This window comes from Annulohypoxylon maeteangense (genome assembly GCF_022496945.1).
Source record: "Annulohypoxylon maeteangense strain CBS 123835 unplaced genomic scaffold GGS22scaffold_10, whole genome shotgun sequence".
NCBI classification, from domain to species: domain Eukaryota; kingdom Fungi; phylum Ascomycota; class Sordariomycetes; order Xylariales; family Hypoxylaceae; genus Annulohypoxylon; species Annulohypoxylon maeteangense.
Genome location: NW_025953257.1, coordinates 627,689 through 648,521, shown reverse-complemented (window position 1 = coordinate 648,521; position 20,833 = coordinate 627,689). Strand labels below are relative to the sequence as shown.

The window sequence follows — 20,833 nt, the reverse complement described above, 5'->3', positions numbered from 1 at the left end:
ATAGTCATCATAAATAGAAGTAATAAATAAATGGAAAAATAGGTATATGGTTTTCTTGGTGACTCTGCTCTGTTTTACTAGTGCCTGGTATCGTTAACATGAGGATCCTTGCCCATCAACCGCGCAATCGTCACGGCCTCGCGAAGGCCCCGACCTAGGTGGCCTCGCACACCAGCCTCCTCGAGTACCATTAGCCCACCGATTGTGCATCCTTCTGGTGAGGTTCCTTGATCTCTTAAGACTCCGGGATGCACTCCGCTTTGTAGGAGGGTAGCTGTGCCTAACATGGATTGCACTATCGTGGCGGTAGCCTCCTGTCTTGGCATACCTACAGCAACCGAGGCATCTATCAATGCGTCGACGATCACCGCAAAGAACGCTGGCGTAGACCCTCCCACTGCAGTGAATGCATCCATTTGACTAGGAGCTAAGTGCACGGTCTTGCCTATGCGGTTGAATAAGGCATCGGCATATTCAAGGTGTTGAGGGGGTAATTTCGGATCTGGCTTCTCAATAGACGTGATAGATTGTGAGACCGTAGCAGCAATGTTCGGTAGAGTTCGGATTACCCAAATCTTAGAGTCATCCCCATCGCTCGTAGCAGACGCCTCGGCCAAAAGAGTCTCGATTTGCTCTCTTGTCCATCCAGCCACAATACTAATTAGTAATTTCCCCGCAAGCGCGGCAACGAGACCAGGCTCCTGCAAAGTCTCGCGCACATCCGCTGGGTCGACGCCAAGTAAAATAACATCGGAGTGTTTTACTGCTTGCACATTATTTCCTTGAGAGATTTTCAGTGGGCTTTGAGAATTAGAAAGCCGTCCGGACAACCGTGTTACAGAACGCTCACTGCGGACACAAGCAATGATCTGGCTAACTGGCAAAGGAGAGGCTTTTTCATCTGCCCCTCCTATTAAGCTGTCTAGGATCGCCGTCCCAAGATTTCCTATGCGAATATTAGTGAATAATCTTCCGAGGTCAAAAACAAAGACAATGCAGCATACCGCAGCCCAGTATGCACAGAGTCGACATCTTGTACAAGGTAAAGCCGGTGATAGAGGTCTAATGAAACCAACTAGAAGCTTGGTGCATGTATTCGCGATATTCGGTATATTCTCCAAGCTCTTGAAACATTTCTGCTTCGGCTCTTATGACGTACCTTTGGGATCTTCCGCACATCATTGAGGGCTGGGCAAAGCACGGAAGAGCCGATTCCCCAATCTGTGCTAAAGATCGAATACCGGATCACTTACCGATCGCATTAAGTTCATTACAGAAAGTTGTGGGTAATCAAGGGTCCAAGGACTGGGGTGCTAGATAACCCCGTGGGGGCTGTTTATGTCATCTGGATTTCAAGTCAAAATCGACGCAATTATTATGTAACCCTGTTCTTAATAAGCTTATTAATCTATGCATTCATAAATTCAATCCAATTTCATATTTCAAAATGCTACATACAATTTCCAAGTTATGCAATACATTAGGTAACAAACATAGTGCCCCGTTACGTCATACCCCGAACCTTGAAACCATATTACTAAGTTGACAATCCAAATGTCGACTTGAATCTTCTCCAAACTTCCGACTTCAAAGCTGTAAATTCGTCCGTCGTTCGCGTCACCGCGTCACGGTTCTCCACCGCTCGCCTCAATAAATACGCCAAGCACTCGCCCATGCTACCCCAAGTGGAGCATTTATACACATCTGGCGATGTCTGATTTTCATCCTTCTCCGCTAGCAATGAAAAGCTGACCTCGTCAGACATTCCATGAAGCTGGCCGAAACCCACGGGTACGGTAGGTAGACCATTCTTAATTCTCTCTTGGTGTAATTTGTTGGCTCCAATTACACTCTCCCTGTTGTGGCTAGCTAGGAAGAGATTGACAGAAGGGAAAGCCTTGCTGCCCTCTCCTCCAAACCCGCCGAGTTGCTTCGTTAGCGCGCCCGTCGCAATGCCGTTATAAGCGTCGTCGGTATCTTGTTTCGTATCATGGATCAAAGATCGATCATCGGAAAGAATATACGCGCCGCGAACTAGCTTGAGGCCCAGCGTAAATCCATCTTTACTCGCGGCTTCGAGATGCTCTGCGATGTTAGATGGAGTTTTCTTGAGATATGCTTGGTATGTGTTGTAAACGACAGCAGAACCGTCGCGATTGAATTTTCGCATCAGATCCAGAGTAACTGCTGAGATCCCCTTTTGGAAATGCTGCGACTCGGCATCGATAATAACTTGAATTGAACGAGCTTTGCAAGCTGCGCAAATCTCGTTGATTGCATCTAAGAATCGCTGAGGTGGCGGTCGACCTTCAGCGAAAGCTTGTGTTACCTTGGGACCAGCCCCGGTTAGCCTTGAATAATCGTTAGCTTTATACCACGGAACCATACAGATTGAGTGCCTACTTCACAGCAAGAATATCGCCTTCCTCGATCAGGTTGACAGTCTCGAGAGTTCCAACCCGCCATTCTTCTAGATGCGGACATAGGTCTGCTGCAGAAGAACTAGTAATGTCGCCAGAGTCAACACCTTGCACATCGGCTTTGTTGGTTTTATGGTCAAATACAGTTTCCCGTGCATATGTTAAGATCACGCCCTTAAGCCCAAGATCTTTGAGTTGGCGAACACGGCGCCTCGTCTCCGGCCCCGTCTCCCCCGCGCAGAATTGATTATAAAAAGTCTTCTTCAAAATCCCATAGATAAGCGGGTTCTTTTCGACGTGAAGAAGAAAGTTCCTATCAGGTTTTGCGAGAAAAGAAAGAATCTTCAAAGATGGTATGAGAAGCAATCGTTTCGACGATATCCCGGCTATGAGCAGGGATCTTAGCAGCATCCCATTGGGTAACGGTGCTAAAGGGAATCGACTAGTAATGTGCGGTGTCGACGGCGGCAGGGTTGCCGAAGTCGAGGCATTCCGCAGGGATGTTACGACGCGCCCCTTAACCATGGCTGATCGCGCGGCTGAGAAACCCGACAGTATACGAAACCGACCCGATCGCTATGACAGTTTCTTGAAAGTGTTCGGGTGAGTAATTTTCACAACAAAATCGTCAAATTAATAGTATGTGAGTGAACTTGAGTATGAACTTGAGTATGAGATTGAGGTCCTTGAGTCTCATCAAGTCCGGTTCACGATCTATGGCCATATAGTCCATATCAATTACCATCGCTCGTGCGGGGTGCTCGAGTTCAACGCCGTTTACGGTCTCGGGACCTGAACCGATGGTGTTGTCGGGGTCCGGCCCGCTACTATATTCCCCAGATGTCTCCTCCCGTTCACTGACCCCGTGACAAAGCGATCCTTCCATGCGCGTATCGTACATGAACACATGATTTAGGTTGCCATCAGCCGCATCTAGTTCGTACGAGATGAAACGGGAGGCGACAAAATGTATGACAGAAGGTAACATATCTGCCTATCAGTCTACTAGATAGCCTTATCATTAGATAAGTTGTATTGAGCTGGGGTAAAATCGGAGTTAATCCTCATCCCGGCTAGCCGAGGTGCTCGACCCCCAGCGATCGCCGTCATCCTGCGATAAGAGTGGGGACTTGGCCGTCCGGTAGAATCATAGCAGATGTCGGGCCAACCGACTCGTGTCTCGGTGAGCGCACCTTGCCGAATTCTCGAGACAAGGGGACATTCCTGATCTGGGACAGTTACGCACTTCCTCGTACCCGGTAGCCTGGTCTATCGCGAACCCTGGTAGCTTGGCTTTTACTCAATTTCGAGCCTTTTTACAGGCTTGATCAAACCTTCTGAGATTTTTTTTCTTTTCTTCCATCCTTCATCCTTCATCTTTCACGTTTGTTCTGTTCATGTTATGTGTTAGCCTCATACTGCACTTCATGTTTAACTTTTACCACGATCTCGAGTAATTCCATCCACCGCACTCACCCCCTCCATCTTCATAAAATGGATTCCTCCCAGGAGAAGGGTGATATGGGTGACAAGTCACTCACCCGTAGTATCACTCGGGGCGAAAGTGTTCACATGGGGAGCTTCACGGAGACTACTGCGGGCGATGACCAGCTCAAACGACATCTTGGAAACCGACAGATCCAGTTGATCGCGATTGGTGGATCTATCGGCACGGCTGTCTTCGTCAGCATTTCCAGTGGTCTTGTTGCTGGTGGCCCAGGAAGTTTGTTCATCGCCTACAGCATCTACTCTATGGTAATGGCTCTTGTGAATAACTCCATGGCCGAAATGGCGGTTCTCCAACCCGTCACTGGTGGCTTTATTCGAATGGCTAGTAAATGGGTTGACGAGTCTCTTGGTTTTATGGCTGGCTGGAATTTCTTCTTATATGAGGCTATCTTGATTCCTTTTGAGATTTCGGCTTTAACATTGGTTCTTTCTTACTGGCGCGACGACATTCCCGTGGCAGCTGTGATCGCTGTCTGTATCCTGCTATACTTGTAAGCTGGCCTCCGAGATCAACGTATTCCAATCCATTCACTAACAAATTTTCAGCTGCATCAACATTTTTGCGGTAGAATGGTACGGTGAGGCTGAATTTTGGTTAGCCACCGGCAAGATCGCCCTCCTCGCAATTGTCTTCTGCTTCACTTTCGTTACGATGGTTGGAGGTAACCCACAGCACGATGCTTACGGCTTTCGATACTGGCAAAACCCTGGAGCTTTCGCTGAGCATATCACAACCGGTGCATTGGGTCGTTTTGAGGGATTTTTAGGTACGTTATTGCTCTTGGGGATATCGTATTCGAAAAATTATGACTAACGTTGAGAAGCTGCTATGTGGAGCGCCGCTTTCACGTTCGTCGGACCCGAATATGTCGGTATGGTGGCCGGTGAAACGAAGTTACCTCGCCGATACCTGAAGAATGCTTTCAAGACTGCATACTACCGATTTACCCTGTTTTTTGTTGGAAGCGCCTTGTGTGTCAGTATTGTTATCCCGTACAATGACAAGACTCTGTTGTCTATTCTCTCGGGCGCCTCTGGTGGTGCTGGAACTGCTGCTGCCTCACCTTGTAAGTTCACATATTCCACCACTCCTATTCCAGATTTATAATTATATGCTAATAATATTTGTTTAATTAGACGTTATCGCCATGGGCAACCTAGGCATCGGAGTTCTACCTCACGTCACCAACGCTCTTCTCGTGACAAGTATTTTCTCAGCCGGAAATGCCTATACCTACTGCGGCAGCCGTAGTCTTTACGGACTGGCACTCGACGGACAAGCCCCGAAGTTCTTGCGAAAGTGTACGAAGGCCGGTGTTCCCGTTTACTGCCTGGTCATCACGATGTGCTTCCCATGCTTGGCCTTCCTCAACGTATCCAGCGGCTCTTCCCAAGTATTGAGCTGGTTCGTGAACCTTCTTACCGCAGCCCAGATCATCGACTACATAATTATCAGCATTACCTTCATCTTCTTCTACCGCGCCTGCAAAGTTCAGGGCCTCGACCGAAAGACTCTTCCTTACTATGGTTACTTCCAGCCGTACTCTGCTTGGATTGGATTGGTATTCATGACTACTGTTGTCTGCACTTACGGCTACAGCGTTTTCTTGCCAGGAAAGTGGGATATCAAGTCGTTCTTTACCTACTATACTATGGTTTTACTCGACCCCATTCTTTACATCGGATGGAAGGTTTGGCATCGCACTAAGTTCGTTAAGCCGGAAGAAACCGATCTGGTCTGGATCGCCCCGAGCATCGACGCTTACGAGGCCGCTTTCATCGAGGATGCCCCTGGTTTCTGGACTGAGATCGCGCAGATCTTCGGGTTCAGGAAGAAGAAGGTGACGAGCGATTCGTCGTCTTCCGCGGCCGAGTCGTAAAAAATATTCGTTAGATTAGACTTTTTATAGAGAACAACGTTGTTCGGGTAGCCCCCCTTTTACCTAGGGGGTAACCCTTCTCACTATGTAATCTTTTTTTCGTCCGCCAGCGTGTATGTCCTTCCTTCACCTACATGATTCTTTAATTCCCCATAGTAAAGGGATATTTGCGCGAATACACGTCAAGTCAGGTTGTGTAAGTCGCGTCGTCACCCCTGTACCTTCACCACAGCTACTCATAGAATACGCGAAAATGGGCATCCGATTTTGGGCACGATTATAGCGCTACTGCCTGCGGCACGTAACAGGCGCATTTACGCAATTGACAATTTTCGGGTACCTGCCCCCAGTCGAGGTCCGAGACATAATCTTAGTAATAGAAGAAAGGGGTCGTCCAAATCATGATTCCTAACCTAGAAGAAATACCGAGATTTATATTATTAGGTAATTAATGGTAGCATACGACGTCAGATCTTATAATCATACTCCAAGCCATTATATAGTGGGTGATCTCTATCGGGAACAGCACCCGGCACGTGTGCCGATTTAGTGTGGAGAGGCTCGGGTCCAACTCCGAGCACTAATTGTGCGCCTATATCGACGTATAATGGGCGAACTAGGAGTATATTGTGTGCAACAGGAATCTGTGTGCGCATTTCAGCAGGCTTTCGTTGGCTGATCTCAAATTCGTAAGACTTCATTCTATCAGATTTCAGATTAGTCATCCGCCATGTTTCAGAGCGCACGCCCGGGTCCCCCGGATCCTATGTTCACCTTGAAAAAGCTAGCCGATGGAGATACATCGCCTAATAAGGTCGATCTCGGAATCGGTGTCTACAGAAATGAGCAAGCCGGTTACCATGAGCTAGAGGCCATCAAACAGGTATGATGTTCTGCCTTGTTGACCTATACCATACCGAGGGCTCATCCGAGACAATATAGGCTAAAAAGATTCTGGACGCGCGAAACCCCGGCCATGATTATGAGGTCACAGTTGGAAACCCGACTTTCCTAAAACATGCAACTCAATTGATCTTCGGCTCCTCTAGTAAGGTGTTCCAAGACAAGAAGGTCCGTCATTAATAATACCCCTCTCGGCTTCGGTGAAGATTGGCTATTAATACAAGTAACAGGTAGCATCCGTGCAGACGATCTCGGGAACGGGTGCCAATCACATCGGGGCGCTCTTTCTAAGCCGATCGGCCGAGTTCTCCGGCAAGACCGTCTACATCGGCATCCCGGCCTGGGGTAACTACGACCCGATATTTAGCCTCGTCGGGCTGGAGATCGCAAAGTATAAGTACTATGACATCGAACATGGCGTGTACTTCCCGGAAATGCTACAGCTGGTGAAATCGGCTCCGGCGAAGAGTATCCTCATCCTTCAAAGCTGTTGCCATAACCCCACCGGCGCGGATCTCACGAAGGACCAATGGGATCAGTTGGCTGATGCGTTCAAGGAGAATGATGTGCTGCCTTTCTTTGATATCGCGTATCAAGGTCTTGGAGCCGGTATTGATGAAGATGCATATGGCATTCGTCGTTTTGCAGAGCTAGGGCTTGAGTTTGTGGTAGCTCAGTCGTTTGCCAAGAATTTTGGCTTATATGGTGAACGTGCCGGCGTGCTGCATATCATTGGAAAGGACGAAGAGAATGCTCGAAATATAGGCGATCAATTGCGTTGCCTGGTCCGATGGGAGTTCTCGTCGTCTCCTGCTTATGGTTCCCGATTGGTGACGATAATACTGGATGATGCTGGGTTAACCAAGATATGGTTAGTGCCCTGTTAAAAGCGATTGCGATAATCGGAACTGGATGCTAATGAGAGAAAATCCGAATAGGCGTGATGAGTTGGATACCATGAAAGAAAGGCTGCTGTATAACAGACGGACACTCTACAACGCTGTAGTGAACGAACTTAAGGTTGTCCCCCAGTCCCACAAAAACGACTGAATCATACTGACATTATTCAGGTTCCTGGGAATTGGGAAGTCATAACATCGACCACAGGTCTATTCTGGTAAGTGGATGCTACGCATCTCTCCTTGGGGCCACGTTAACGATCGCAGCATTTTACCCATCACCCCTCAGCAATGCGTCTTATTAAGGGAACGACACCACATCCACCTTCCTGAAAGTGGTCGTATAAATGTTGCTGGATTGAATAAATCGAACTTCGACTATGTCGCAAAGGCTCTTCAAGATGTAGTAGGGAATTAAGGAGTTCATGAATACCTAATGTCTTAGGGGTAAGGGGTTGTCTTACGCGATGTATGGATGACATAAGTCTACCTTAACCCTAACCCCTATATTACGTAATGCTTATCTAAGCTTGGGGTTAGGGTTAGGGATAGGTTTCCGCTTAGATAATACAGGTCTTCTGCATAAGTTCCAATTTGCCTACCTAAAACCTTTTGCTTCTTGAGATATTAACTTCACATATCTTGATAATGTTCTTGACATAAATTAGAGTCACTTATCTCGCGTTCTTCCGGCTGTGTTTCTATTTTTAGTGAACTTCGCCGCTATCATCGATCCACAACATCGGTTCCACCCAGCTGGCAGCATGGTTCGCAGGGATTATAATGTCAGATAATTCTCCTATCTCTAGCTGAATCCATGGTCTGGTTGATCACACCAAGAGATCCCGGATCTTCTCCGAGAGATATCCTACTCTTATGATAACGAATAGACCTTTGTCAGGTTGGGTATAGTCTTTTATAGGGTTATAACGCGCGTTCGGAGCTGGGCATTGGGATTGGGTAGCCCGTATCTCATGAGATAGCATTCGTTAGGTGAGGTCTTGTTGAAATTGGGATAGCAACGATGTCTCAAGTTGAAAGACGACATGATCGCGGTTGGACGTATGCCGAGGAGAATCATGGTGGGGGCACGTTAGCAATGTGCCAGTCACGACTGATGTCACAATTGACTTCCACAATAAAGATGAATGTTGGTGAAAGTAATTAATAAATTTTCGCATTTTTCATGCTTTATGAATCTATCTAATCCGCCGTGATGGCATCTATTTTCGTAATCATCCTGTTGACGTGCTATGTGTCCGTCGTCCTCTATCTCATCCAGAAAAGGTATCAATAATATGTGTCAGATTGCCATCTGCCCCGTGCTGAATCTATTCCCCCTATTTCCGCCCAGCTCTTACGCGTCCAGGTAAAAGCGGCGCGATGCCATGGAAAATTCCGATCAGCGGAATTGTCAGAAAAAAAATGAAGGAAATTTTCGAACCCTTTCTACCTAATGTAAGTCGTATCAGTTCATTCCTTCTTAGACACCCATTTAAACGGCTTCCTCAGCACGCCTACGAACTTGCCCAGAGTACCGAAAACATAGTTAAGCCCGAAATTCCAACCGCGAACGCGTACCGTGTAGATGAAGAAGTATACGAGCATCCAATTAGAGAAGCAGAAAGCCAGAAATATACCAAAGTCTAGTTCGGTTATCAATGTTAGAGCGTATTCTACTAGTGAAGGGACTTGAGGAGACTTACTTCGCCATTTATCGTCGGCATTGATGTTAAGCGTGGTGAGGTACTGGTTACCAACGCTGTATTGGCAATACTGGCAGTCGCTGTTCGCGTCGGGGTTGACTAGATAACCTCCAGCAGTTCGTGCAAATTCGCCTGCGTAAGTCTGGCAGGTCTGGTTCTGGGGCACATCAAATCGAGCGGTTTCCGACGGATCACACTGGACGGGAATGCCGTCGAGACCAGCAGCCACCATGCCGCCAATCCAGTATGTAGCCGGGTTCGCCCAGTACATCCACGACCTCCAGAAGACGTTAAGCATCGCGTAGGGCTGCACTACACCGTTGAAGAGACCAAACATGACGAAAAAGAATGGTAACACGTTGGAAATGACGGTGAAGCTGGGCGCGAATGCGCAAATCCATTGACCCCAACTAGTCATGAATAGGAAAACGAGAACCGTCATTAGGAACGAGTATCCGGCGACGAAACTATCGTTAGCAATACCGGTAGGCCAGCACCATAGCGCCCAGTACAAGACAGCAGATATGACGGCAGCAGGGAGCTCGGCGACGATGTTGGCTGTGCAAAAAGCGACCCAGCCATAGATACGAGATGGATATTCGCGAGTTTCCCAGAGTGCCATGTTGGAATCGAACTTAGGTACCACAGCGTTCACAATGGTAGGTGGAATGATGACGATCATAAAAATTGTGAACATGCGGTTCTGCATATCTTGGACGCTGTACCCAAGCTTCCAGAAAGTGAACCCGTTGAAAATGCCGATGATGATCGCCGTGAAGAATTTGCCGTAAAGGTACGAGGGGTCGCGCCAGTATTGTCGGAACATACGTTTGGTTAGTTCTACTGTCTGCAGCCATGTTGACGCTGCGTATTCCATCTGCTGTTCCTTGGTAGGGTTCGCACCCTGTGATACCGTGCTGCGGATTCGTTTGAGACCGTCGATTTCTTCCAAGACTTTTTCTGCCTGTTCGCTATTCCTCCATTCTTCGTTCCAATCTACTTTGGTGCCATCGGTACGTTTATGCGGTCGTGCAGCTGTCTCGAGGATGAATTCGGCGATGTTCTTGCCAGGAGGGCAGGTAGCTCCACGGTCGGAGAAGTACTTAATCACGTCCTTGCCGTTTTCACCGATGGGGCCGAAGTAGAACGTGTTTCCACCAGGGTTGAGGGCGAGTACCATGTCGAACTGTTGGATGAGAACTGAACTTGGCTGGTGAATGGTGCAGACGATGGCTTGACCAGCGGCGCAGAGCTTCTTCAAGAAAGAGATGATCGAATAGGCGGATTGGGAATCGAGACCTGAGGTTGGCTCATCAAGAAACAGGAGTAGGGACGGTTTAGCAGCCAGTTCAACACCGATAGTCAGTCGTTTACGCAATTCGACACCAAGCGAGCCAATAATGGCATCTTGAAGATCGTTGAGTTCCAGGAGGTCGATGATTTTGTCAACGTACGCGAGCTTTTCGGCTCGGGGGATTGATGCTTCCTGTCGAAGAAGTGCCGAGAACTTGATAGCTTCGCGAATGGTTTGTGTCTTATCGTGAAGATCCCCTTGGAGACAAAAGCCCGTATTTCGCTGAAACTCCGGGCCCAGAGGCCTGCCGTCAACGAACATTTCGCCAGATATTACACCAACACGTTGTCGTTGCGCCAAAGTATTTAATAGGGTTGACTTGCCAGCACCAGATGCGCCCATCAGTGCGACCATAATTCCGGGTTTAGCATAACCACTGACTTTGTTCAGAAGCTTGCGCTGGCCGCCAAGGTAGGGTACAGTGTATTCCACATCGCGCCAGGTGAAAATTGATTCGCTCTTCGTAAGTTGTTCCAACGTTTCTTTCTGTTCATCGGCCGTAGCCTTTGAATTGCCAACCCTAGTCGCCGAAGACCCGCTGCTGTCGGCGCCTGCGTCTTTCTCGATATCGGACGGCGCGGCGGCTTTGCGTGCTTGTTCCTCAGCCCTTTTGCTCTTCTTGAAGATAAGTGCACCACCTCCTTCGGATGAGAAATCGAAAACCTCTGTCGCAAAGACCGTGACGATGATATACAAAACCATAAACGCGATAACGACGCCGAAGTTTCGCCACAGGTTTGAGCGACTATAGTTCAAAGCGGTTGCCAAATAATCGCTTCCTGCCACCGTTCGGGAGTTCGGTTTAGATCCGGAGAGGGCGCATCCTTGGAATTCCGGCAGCACATTTTGTCCTTGAGGTACAAGCTGTGAGGAAGCACAATCCATTATCCGATTCGAAAGTTCGTTCGTCAAAACCGCCTCAAAGCTGTAAGACATCGGGTTTATCCAGTAGAGCCAGCCGAACCAGATATAGTCGTTCAGGAGTTGTGTCTTAGGGAGAACGTAACCTGTGTAGATGACAAGCAGATTTAGGGCAAGACTAGAGAAACGCACAGCTGTGTTGATTTCGGGCGATAAACTGGCGAACATTCGATACATGGACGTAATCATTAATGTTGTCGTATAAACAAATAGCATGTAAATCCAGAATTTGCTCACATCGACATCAAGATTGGTCATGAAATACATTGCCACCCCAAATATGCACACTTGCACAAAGATCACGGGAATGTCTTGGATGACTCGGGCAACAACTACAGCAGATGGTCGATAGAAGGCGTAGTCTCGGTGACGAGATACAACGGTTCGTCCCGAAACCGCTTTCGTGAGTTCGGATAGCTGAAGCCAACCAAGGAAGACAATCGAGAAAAAGAGTGCACCGCCGCGCGTAAATGCTCCTGCAGTCGTGGCGGGTTGTTTATAATAGATAGAACCGACGATAAAACCGTTCGCGACAATGATGAAGAATTTCGTCCATAGAGTTGCCGTGTCTCCGAAAAGCAACCAGAATTCTCGTTTCGTACACGCCATTACTTGGCGAGTGAATGAAACAGTGTATGGTGACTCCTTGTTGACATGCTTCGACTTAGAATCCCGTACCGCACCCTCGAACCTCTTCGCATCCGCATAGTCGGTACTCCGTAGATGTTCCTCGTAATCTTGGACGTCGGCCAGTAGCTTTTGGTAGTTCGGCGAATTGCGGAAGGCCTTCTCCAGCTCCTCGGCCGTCTTAGGAGCTCTATCCTCAAATCCAGGCCTGAACCTCCTCTCGTTCGGATCAGTAACGGCGGTCAAGAAATCGGCTGTGGTCTGTCTCTCCGGACATTCGAAGCCGAGGTCGATGAAATATTGTTTGGCATCCCTAGCTGGTCCGGAAAATATTTGTCGGCCTTGATCTATGACCAGAACCTTGTCCATGAGCTCGTAGATGCCCTCGCCAGCTTGGTATAACGTCACAAGTGTGGTGCGGTTGCTTATGTCGGTCATGATACGAAGAGACTTGGCGTAGTCTAAAGCTGTCGATGCGTCCAATCCACGGGTGGAATTGTCCCACGCCATAACCGTCGACTTCGATGCCAACGTCTCGGCAATGGACACTCGTTTACGCTCGCCACCAGACACTCCTCTTATATACTCGTCGCCGATTAGGGTGTATTTCGTATGGCTAATACCGAACATTTTCATTAGTGCATTGGCGATGATCGGGATCTCTTCCTTCGCGCCCTTTTTCGTTTTGTTCATCAGGGCAAACGTGAATGTCTGCCAGACATTGAGTGAGGCGAAATGGATGTCATCCTCGGGATTGTAGTTCACTTCTCCTCGGTACATCTGCTTCTGTTTCCCGGAGGGAATTCCACCGTACGATATCTCTCCCTCGATGGCTGCGAAAGATTCGGTATTGTTGCTGACGGCTTTAAGGAATGTGCTGCATCCAGAACCCGGGCGGCCTAACACTAGCATCATCTCACCGTCACGAACGCACCCAGTGAAATCGTTTATTAGTGTGCGCGTTGGCTGTTTCCTTCCGAATCGAAGGAGGGGAATATAATGTGAAAGGATTCTATACAAGTCGGGTCCGAAAGTTCCTATTATCGCATCCGGAACAGTGCGTACGAAGGAAGATGTGCTTTCGACCCCCTTTACATTAAGATTCTTGTAGATGACGCCGACTCGCTTCTCGGATCCATCCTCTGTTCGCTTTTCGAAATGGCCATCACGCATGAACCTTCCTAATTCGAACTCTTCTTCTTCTGTCCCTGGCTTTTCGTCTCCGTCAAGCTCACCTGCTTCAGCTTGCTTCGTATGTCGTCGAGATAAGTTGCCAGCTGTTTCAAATGGCCTACTAGCCTGCGTTTCCTGGGTCTTTGTTCCGTGTAGCTGCGAAAGGTTTTGTCTCAGTACCTCCAATTCTTCCATAGCCTCGTGCTCGTCGAAGCCGCCAACATCGCGTTCACCCCAAGTGCCACTTTCGTTATTGGTCGCATCAGAGCTACTAGGTCCGTCATGAGCTCCTGAATCTCCAACACTTCCAGTCGCATGTGTGATGTCGTCTGGGTGAGTATCACCACGGTGCCATTGGTTCGTCGGCATTCCGGGCTCTCTACGGCGGAGGGCATCCGAGCCGACGGTGGTAGCCCACATGGCCGTCGAACGTTTATTGATAGTAGGACTTGTCAATGAACGCTACTGGCGGCCCGGAAAATATGCAATGAGTTATGTAAGGGCACAGCACTGCCGAAAAGTCAAAGAGGTTTGACAGTCGTTTGTAACAGGGCGCAGAAGGTAGCAATATAAGGTTAAAGATGAGCAAACAAAAACCTTCAGAATGCTAAATTTCTACGCCCAGTTCGACCGCTGGTTTAAAAAAAACGATGAGCGAAGTTGGTGAAGAATTTGGGGTGACCCAAGGAACTTTCACTCTCTTCATAAAGGCTCCAAGGTTGATTTCTAATCAACGTATTTTTCAGCAGTGAATTAGGCTAGCAGTGAGCACGGAAGAGGATGTACATATCTAAAGAACAAAGCCGCATACCCATACCGTGAGACCCAGCACCCCCGGTCCACCCTACCTTGATTGTTAATACGTCAAGGTTGTTAGTCTTATTATGCACTAATATGCCGGCCGACCGGGTTCCCTAATCCATCAGGAGTTCCCGTTACACAAGCGAGAGCCAGTAGTTTGGGTCTTCCATGCCGCCATATCTCTTTTCCATCACTTGAAGCTGGATGCGTATCGTGAGGCCGTGCGCTGATAGGCTAGGTGGGGGTTTACCTGTCTTCTTACAGGGCAGTTAACTAATACCTTACACAACATGTCGGTGAGATAGGGGTCAGACCGCTCAACAAATGCTGCCGGGAATACGGGCTAGATCCGCGCACATTAGCACCTCTACCTGCTTACGCAGTAATGGAGAATATTTATGAGGTTAGTATTGGTAGCTTGAAATACGAGATCGGCGATAGTAATCTTTCTTTTCTCCTAGTGGGCAATCTATGAATCATCTTTCGTTCAAGGTCGCTCTAATTTCCCCTAAGAACCGGGACCCGATCGGTGTTAAAGTATGGACTTTGCGGCGCTAAGAACCCAGACCCGAACCCACCACCCTTATTATCTATACAAGGCTGAGCCACTATATTTTCGTAAATTTTTCATTCGACGTAGACCCATCCCAAGTTTACTTAAGCCCTACCCTAGACCCCCACCATAAACCATGTCCGGCCATGCATGTAGATCTTCCTCGGGTACCATCCAGCTACCGAAGAATGTGCCAGCCAATAGAAATCTAACTACGTTGGAGGGTCTGCCGCTTATAAACCCAGACCCTGTCGTATCTTGGAAAGCTTCCCCGCAGGCCTTAAGGATTTATCATTGCAACTACTATCATGTGATTATAGAAAGGGATGAAGGTCCTCAACAGTTCCCGGACAATATTTACCATCCCACTCGAAAATAAATTCCTAGGTTGGTACAAACAAAACCCCGTCTTCATGAGGCACGCATTCTCACATACATAGATGACAAATTGAATTATTGTGTTCAATTAAACTATCATCGACCAGTTATCCAACTTAAGTGTTGATTGACACTTGCAGTTTGAGCTGATATGTAGGGCGGTAATAATCAGGTCACAGCAGGAGCTGAAAGACACGGCGAAATTACACTCCAGGAATGGTATCGGGTAGCCGGACATGAATGCGTTGGGTACACCAAACACGGCCAAAATGGCCGATTGATGATAGTTATTAATGTGTTCACATTTCCCCATATTAAACATCAATGTCCTTTTTCTTTCCCTCTCGCCGGATGACTCTTCGGCGCTTACAAATCAATAATGGTACTAATATTCGCGCAAAGCGTGGGACAACTGACCATCTTTTTATTATCACAATATGCCTCCTTGAGAGGTGGTGGGTACCAAAGCTAGCAGGTTCTATCCAGGGAGATAACACAAAAAATCCAAATTCATCCGCATTAATGTACCTGGTATACCAACTTGGAAATTCCTAGGTCTTCTTTTACTACACAAAGTCACAACATATCTAGAGTACGCGCTGACATCAAATACTTGTTGAAGGATTCAGAATGTTGACATCAAGAGGGACTTGCCGGTTTACCCTTTTCCATCTACTTTACCTAAGCGTGCAATCCGGAATATTGTTAAACATCAGAAGTCCAGAGAGACGTTACACGTATCGATGCGCTACGACAATGCGGCATTTCTCATTGGGTTAGCCTTGTTAACAGGTTGCCTTGTGCTACTCCGGGAATACTTTAAATTGATCACATTATGCGACTGTAGGCTGGGAGTCACATGTGCTTCCCTACCTACTTAGTTAGTCGTAGGATACTAGCAACCAGGTAGCAATGATCAGGCTGATTCTTTACCTAAGTAACATGACATATTAAGGGTACCTACTCAGCATACAGGTAAGAATAATAACTACCCACCTTCGCTTTCAGCATACTAAACCCTCTGTACTCTTTTAAATTAACATTGGCAAAGGTAAATGTAGGGAGGTAATCTAGAACGAGTTTGGTAGGTAGGTACCTAATGATAATGGACGACATTCTATCATGGCATCGCCTCCCCGTGAGATATAGGTAAATTCTGAGACTTTCGGGTGTAATTTAGTCACTAAAGTCCGATCCATTAGAAACCTGATGTAACTTGAAATCGATCCTTCTCTCATTACCTGTTTACTCTCTCGAGAAGTCAAATAACCGGACTTTACGTATCACAATCCCTCCGAGAAGCCTCTCAGATTAAGATGGGCAACACGGGGATAAGTAAGACATCCCCGCGATTTATGCAGCAACTATATCATGATATGCAAAGACAGTGGCCTCGACAGGTATTTCCTGGATCGCATTCCTGAAACACGTCAGCTTACTATCAAATAGGTTGGTATTTATGCAAGTCTGTGTTGAAAGGGGTGACCCTTAGCCACCTCATGAAACAGTGAAGATGAATATTATACCCTTTCGCAAAGTCAACAATTATAGAAAGTCAAGGTTCATATACCACAATTGTTCATTATATGCCCATTTCGCCAGGTAGCTATTATTAATTGCAGCGCAGTTCTCTACGAAGACCGTGATAAGTAAGTTACATATGTTAATTGCCTAGGTGGGTGTCTAGCTATTCAATCCAGGCGAAATTTAGACCCAATAAACATTGCCTCTGGTTATGTTGGAAAGAAAACGTAAATATACCTAATATTTAGTAGACATCCATCTTTATGATATCACAGTTGCAATAAATGATGAAAATGTCACGACCGACTCGAATTGCGGATTACCGGGAGGTATGGAAGACGTGATAATAGCCGACGTTATGGTATGTAAAGACGAAGTCTTCGTTAGAAATGTCGGAGCTGCAGAGGTTGTTATGTTACGAGTTAACGAAGGGGAAGTTGGTGTTGTTTTGGATACAATCATTGTCGAGTTAGTGTCGATCTGGGAAGAAGATACCGGCCGAGGCGACTCGGTCGCGCTACTACCGCCCCCTGAAGTGTTAGGGCATGATCCGTCCCGTTTCTGGTTCGGGGCATTTCCGCCCTGGCAACTGCTGGCAACCCAATCCTGTTGATACGGGGAGGACTCCAGCCACACGCGATATGCCGCGTGCTTTGGATTGTAGGGCATGAACTGGTCGGTGAGCTGATTGGCATCGTATTGTACGACAACTACCGCATTACAGTCAGCTGGTCATCCGGAAATAGCAGTGCTCGGACTAGAACTGACCTTTCCCTCTCGCAGAAGTATCTGCTAGTGAATCTACCTCGTCTCTGTCGGTTGGCTTGATATAGCCTCTCTTCGTTATGGTGACTCCTTCAAATGGCGTTCCAGGACCGAATAATGTATTTAGCAGTGTGTCGATCCTGTCATATTCCCAAGTTGGCGCGTTATCTTCTCCTTTGCAGACTTTATTTCCACTCGCGTCTGCTGTGGTGATACACGGACCCGAAACGTAGACCTGTACGTTCTGAGAAGCTTTGTTGAGATCGCCTCCATCTCCAGCTAGATCCGAGGGCTTGACATAGTTACCATTTCCGTTCTTGACGGATTTATCTAGCGAGTTCCTCTCTGGCTGCCGTCCTTCATCGTCCATGAGGCCAGTCTCCATGAAGTGCGACACCCATGCACCCTTCTCGGATGTTATCACGATCGAGGTGCATCTTGGAGAAATTTCGTGTTAGCCCATATAGTTGGAGAATGGGAGCAAGATAGGGGATAAGAACGCCAAGCTTCCAAAGACTCAAGCTGGGTACCCATGAGGGAAAGTTAAGAGCACACTTACCCAGTTACACCGGCAACGTATCTCACAAACCCCTTGTTTAAGAACTGATAGTACTTGGAAACAGCTATACCCTTATTCCAATCTAGACCTTCTGAACCGGAGCTTGATATTGTCTGTATGATGTAGGAGTCGACATTTTTAATCATGCTAGTCGGCTTCAAGTTTCGTTTCTCAAGGCTGTAAGTATCCACTCCTGAATCAGAGGCAGCAGTTGGCTGGGCAGTCCTCCTACTAATCGCGCAGCCTCCCGCAGCGCACGTTGAGTCACATATCCAGCCCGTACCCGAAGAAGTCGTCGCCGTGGAGACTGTAGTCGTTGCGGTGGTCGCTCGGGCTGAACACCCCGAGATCGTTGCACACTTCACGGTGGTGACAGTTTTCACATCCGAGGTAGTAGTCGTGCTGTCGGTGTACCATGACGTCAAGAGCGTTACCGTCTTGGAGCAAGATGACACTGCTGTGGTGATAGAGCATCCGCTCGATGTCGATGATGTTATGGAGTCGGTGGCGGATGTATCAGTGCGAGTTGACTTGTGGCTGCTGGTCGGATTGTCGTCGTGGCTCTTTTCCAGCTCGTTACCTATGTCTTGTAGAGTATCCGTCAAGGTCTCGACGGTAGATATGACCGGATCGACTGCATTGACTATGTTAGCCAGGTTACCGACAACCTTGGCAGCACAGCTAATAAGCTTAGCAGGCGTAGTCAACACATTCTTTATGCCAGAGATTAGACTTCCGCTTCCACTTGTGTTAGAACATTCAGTCGGAGGGTCGGATTTGTCCGGCAAGTTATTATAGAGAGTATCAACCTGTTGTATATCGTTAGTCACCTAGAGAAGTCATAGATTGTAAGATTTGGCAGCGCCTTCGGATACCATCCTCCTTTTCTCCATACCTGGTTCTTGGTGTTGGTTACATCGTCGATATACTGGTCCTTGGTTTTGAGATCTAAGAGATTTCCCCTGTTTTTCCACACAGTTGTAAATAGTGGGGCGATGGCAATGACACTGGATGTTTCGGCAGCTCCAGTGACAGTTGTGGTTGGCGCCGAGTAAGGTGGGAAGCTTGTGACTTCCGTAAGCGAGAATTCTTCTGAGGTTGACGATGATGTGACGGTTTGGCTCGCTGATTCGCCTATGCAACAAAACGGAGATGGGTAATAAGCCATAATGCAATATTCAGGGGGATAAAGGGCATGTACTAACCTTTAGATGTAGTGCTTGCGGAAGATGAAGTAGTCTGCGATGATGAAATAGTTGTTGATGAAACAATTATCGAGGATGAATGGCTTTTAGAAGATGAGATCGATCCGGATAATGAAGAAGTAGTTGATAGTGAAGATGTTGAGGACGGCGGAGTCGACGAGGATACCTCTGAGCTGGAAGAATTTCCGAGGCTTTGAGAAGATAGACTTGTGGATGACGATAGACTCGTAGACGTCGACAGACTCGCAGAAGATGATATTAGAGTAACCAAAGTTCCAGAAGGCTGCTCTCGAGGTAGTTATCAGTTAGAATAGAAGATATTTCAGACTACCTATGCAACTAAGGCAAACTGACCGCTACAATGGTACTGGTGTTCCAGCCACGATACGGTAGTTTTAAATTTTCACGAGCTGCTGGACTCATATGCACTGATGCTTGAACCGTACAAGGTACTGAGAGCAGTACCAAAGCTTTCCAATTCATCGTCTTGGAGCAAACAGTTGATGAAGAAATAAGAACAATAGATATCAAGTTTGGATTTTGAATAGCTAGGTACCTACCCAAAGATTACATGCCAACTATAGCTGAGTTCTCGAGCAACTTTATACTAATGACTGAATGACGCGTGTAGTTACCGTAGCCTCCAGGAGTGATGTTCTCCTTAAGGGTTGAATCTATTTTTATCTTCTTAGTCGTTGAATTCACTCTGCTATGAGTTCGATTATTGTTCAGAAGTGCACTTCTCGATGTTGACTGCGTAACTACAGTGCTCAAAAGGGTTGTCACTTGGAAATTAAAGGGGGGGAAAGACGATCATCTGCATATGATCGGCCGAGTGGCTTGCGGCTGAGAACAGGTTTGCCGTACTCAGCAGCCAGTTACTCGACAACGACCCCTAGTATCATGGGCAATTGTGGTACGGTTGTACGCGAATTCAAAAAGGTAAAGCGAGATTATGCGTAGATCCTAGGTAACCGAAGAATAGCTGAAGTTTTCCTGAGACTACAGTATACTCGAAACCGCCATTGTGAGGCACGTACTCGTCAGCGATTCCTGAGCGGCTTTCGGTCCCATTTTCAAACGTTTCCTCCGTAGGTCCGGGGCGGCTAGACTTTTTGAGCCGGCATTCTAATGGGAATTTTGATGTGCCACATTTGCTGAACATTTTCGCAACGATACCTAAGCATGATTTTTAATGATAAATCATGATTTAGAACCGTTGGTTTTCTGGGATGCCCAGACCCTGAAAAGCAGACAAGATGGTAGCATTTGCTGCAAGAAAGCGAGTACTACTGAAATCTGAATGGCAACTGGAATTGGTCAATTTAGCGCGGGGCATAGCATGTTTACATACTAAAGGCGCTGTAAATTACAGCGCTGAGCTTTCTAGCTCTTTAAACGCTGTAGCCCCTGTAATTTACAGGGATTTTAGGGCTTTCAGCGTTCATTTCAGCGCTATACCCCCTGTAAGATAAATCGCAAAGTTCCCGTAATTATACCGGATACTGTTTCCTCGTACTGTATCCAAGTTCAATACTTTGAATGAATTGACGGGTTGGCGGATTTCGTACTCTATGTACTTCAATTTGAAACACCTGATGCATACACGAGCTGACGAATGTACAAGTGCAGAAATGCCGTGTAACAAACGGCTCT

At 47.3% G+C, this 20,833-nt stretch overlaps 7 protein-coding genes across 7 annotated transcripts; 2 read left to right on the top strand and 5 right to left on the bottom strand.

Moving 5' to 3' along the window:
* Positions 1 to 57: 57 nt before the first annotated feature.
* On the bottom strand, positions 58 to 1,249 carry GGS22DRAFT_165140 (pyrroline-5-carboxylate reductase dimerization-domain-containing protein). Its single transcript, XM_047961638.1, has 2 exons — positions 1,005 to 1,249; positions 58 to 946 (listed from the first exon to the last, which is right to left on the bottom strand). Exons 1-2 carry the CDS (start codon positions 1,030 to 1,032, stop codon positions 78 to 80), a joined length of 897 nt encoding a protein of 298 aa, XP_047818053.1. The 5' UTR covers positions 1,033 to 1,249; the 3' UTR covers positions 58 to 77.
* A 166-nt stretch (positions 1,250 to 1,415) lies between these two features.
* On the bottom strand, positions 1,416 to 3,429 carry GGS22DRAFT_20753 (proline dehydrogenase). The gene is made up of 2 exons (XM_047966469.1): positions 2,404 to 3,429; positions 1,416 to 2,351 (listed from the first exon to the last, which is right to left on the bottom strand). Exons 1-2 carry the CDS (start codon positions 2,943 to 2,945, stop codon positions 1,538 to 1,540), a joined length of 1,356 nt encoding a protein of 451 aa, XP_047818052.1. The 5' UTR covers positions 2,946 to 3,429; the 3' UTR covers positions 1,416 to 1,537.
* Positions 3,430 to 3,941: 512 nt separating this feature from the next.
* GGS22DRAFT_180248 (amino acid permease/ SLC12A domain-containing protein) lies at positions 3,942 to 5,809 on the top strand (the record flags this gene model as incomplete). Its single annotated transcript, XM_047963746.1, has 4 exons — positions 3,942 to 4,420; positions 4,476 to 4,696; positions 4,754 to 4,996; positions 5,067 to 5,809. 4 exons carry the CDS (start codon positions 3,942 to 3,944, stop codon positions 5,807 to 5,809), a joined length of 1,686 nt encoding a protein of 561 aa, XP_047818051.1.
* A 730-nt stretch (positions 5,810 to 6,539) lies between these two features.
* Positions 6,540 to 8,029, top strand: GGS22DRAFT_194797 (aspartate aminotransferase; the record flags this gene model as incomplete). The annotated part of the gene is made up of 6 exons (XM_047965558.1): positions 6,540 to 6,692; positions 6,752 to 6,880; positions 6,943 to 7,583; positions 7,651 to 7,732; positions 7,783 to 7,829; positions 7,879 to 8,029. The coding sequence occupies 6 exons, from the start codon at positions 6,540 to 6,542 to the stop codon at positions 8,027 to 8,029; spliced, it is 1,203 nt and encodes a 400-aa protein (XP_047818050.1).
* A 1,055-nt stretch (positions 8,030 to 9,084) lies between these two features.
* On the bottom strand, positions 9,085 to 13,812 carry GGS22DRAFT_189345 (ABC-2 type transporter-domain-containing protein; the record flags this gene model as incomplete). The annotated part of the gene is made up of 2 exons (XM_047964835.1): positions 9,085 to 9,257; positions 9,318 to 13,812. The coding sequence occupies 2 exons, from the start codon at positions 13,810 to 13,812 to the stop codon at positions 9,085 to 9,087; spliced, it is 4,668 nt and encodes a 1,555-aa protein (XP_047818049.1).
* A 3,097-nt stretch (positions 13,813 to 16,909) lies between these two features.
* GGS22DRAFT_194790 (uncharacterized protein) lies at positions 16,910 to 19,140 on the bottom strand (the record flags this gene model as incomplete). The annotated part of the gene is made up of 4 exons (XM_047965557.1): positions 16,910 to 17,358; positions 17,417 to 17,850; positions 17,973 to 18,781; positions 18,868 to 19,140. The coding sequence occupies 4 exons, from the start codon at positions 19,138 to 19,140 to the stop codon at positions 16,910 to 16,912; spliced, it is 1,965 nt and encodes a 654-aa protein (XP_047818048.1).
* A 123-nt stretch (positions 19,141 to 19,263) lies between these two features.
* Positions 19,264 to 20,342, bottom strand: GGS22DRAFT_189343 (uncharacterized protein; the record flags this gene model as incomplete). Its single annotated transcript, XM_047964834.1, has 2 exons — positions 19,264 to 19,465; positions 20,218 to 20,342. 2 exons carry the CDS (start codon positions 20,340 to 20,342, stop codon positions 19,264 to 19,266), a joined length of 327 nt encoding a protein of 108 aa, XP_047818047.1.
* Positions 20,343 to 20,833: the final 491 nt, after the last annotated feature.

Bases quoted from the DNA above. Each gene is read 5' to 3' on its own strand.
- GGS22DRAFT_165140 (XM_047961638.1), bottom strand. From the start codon at position 1,032: ATGTCGACTCTGTGCATACTGGGCTGCG. The intron at 947-1,004 runs GTATGCTGCATT...ATATTCGCATAG, and splicing joins TCTGTGCATACTGGGCTGCG to GAAATCTTGGGACGGCGATC.
- GGS22DRAFT_20753 (XM_047966469.1), bottom strand. From the start codon at position 2,945: ATGGTTAAGGGGCGCGTCGTAACATCCCTGCGGAATGCCTCGACTTCG. The intron at 2,352-2,403 runs GTAGGCACTCAA...CGATTATTCAAG, and splicing joins GGCGATATTCTTGCTGTGAA to GCTAACCGGGGCTGGTCCCA.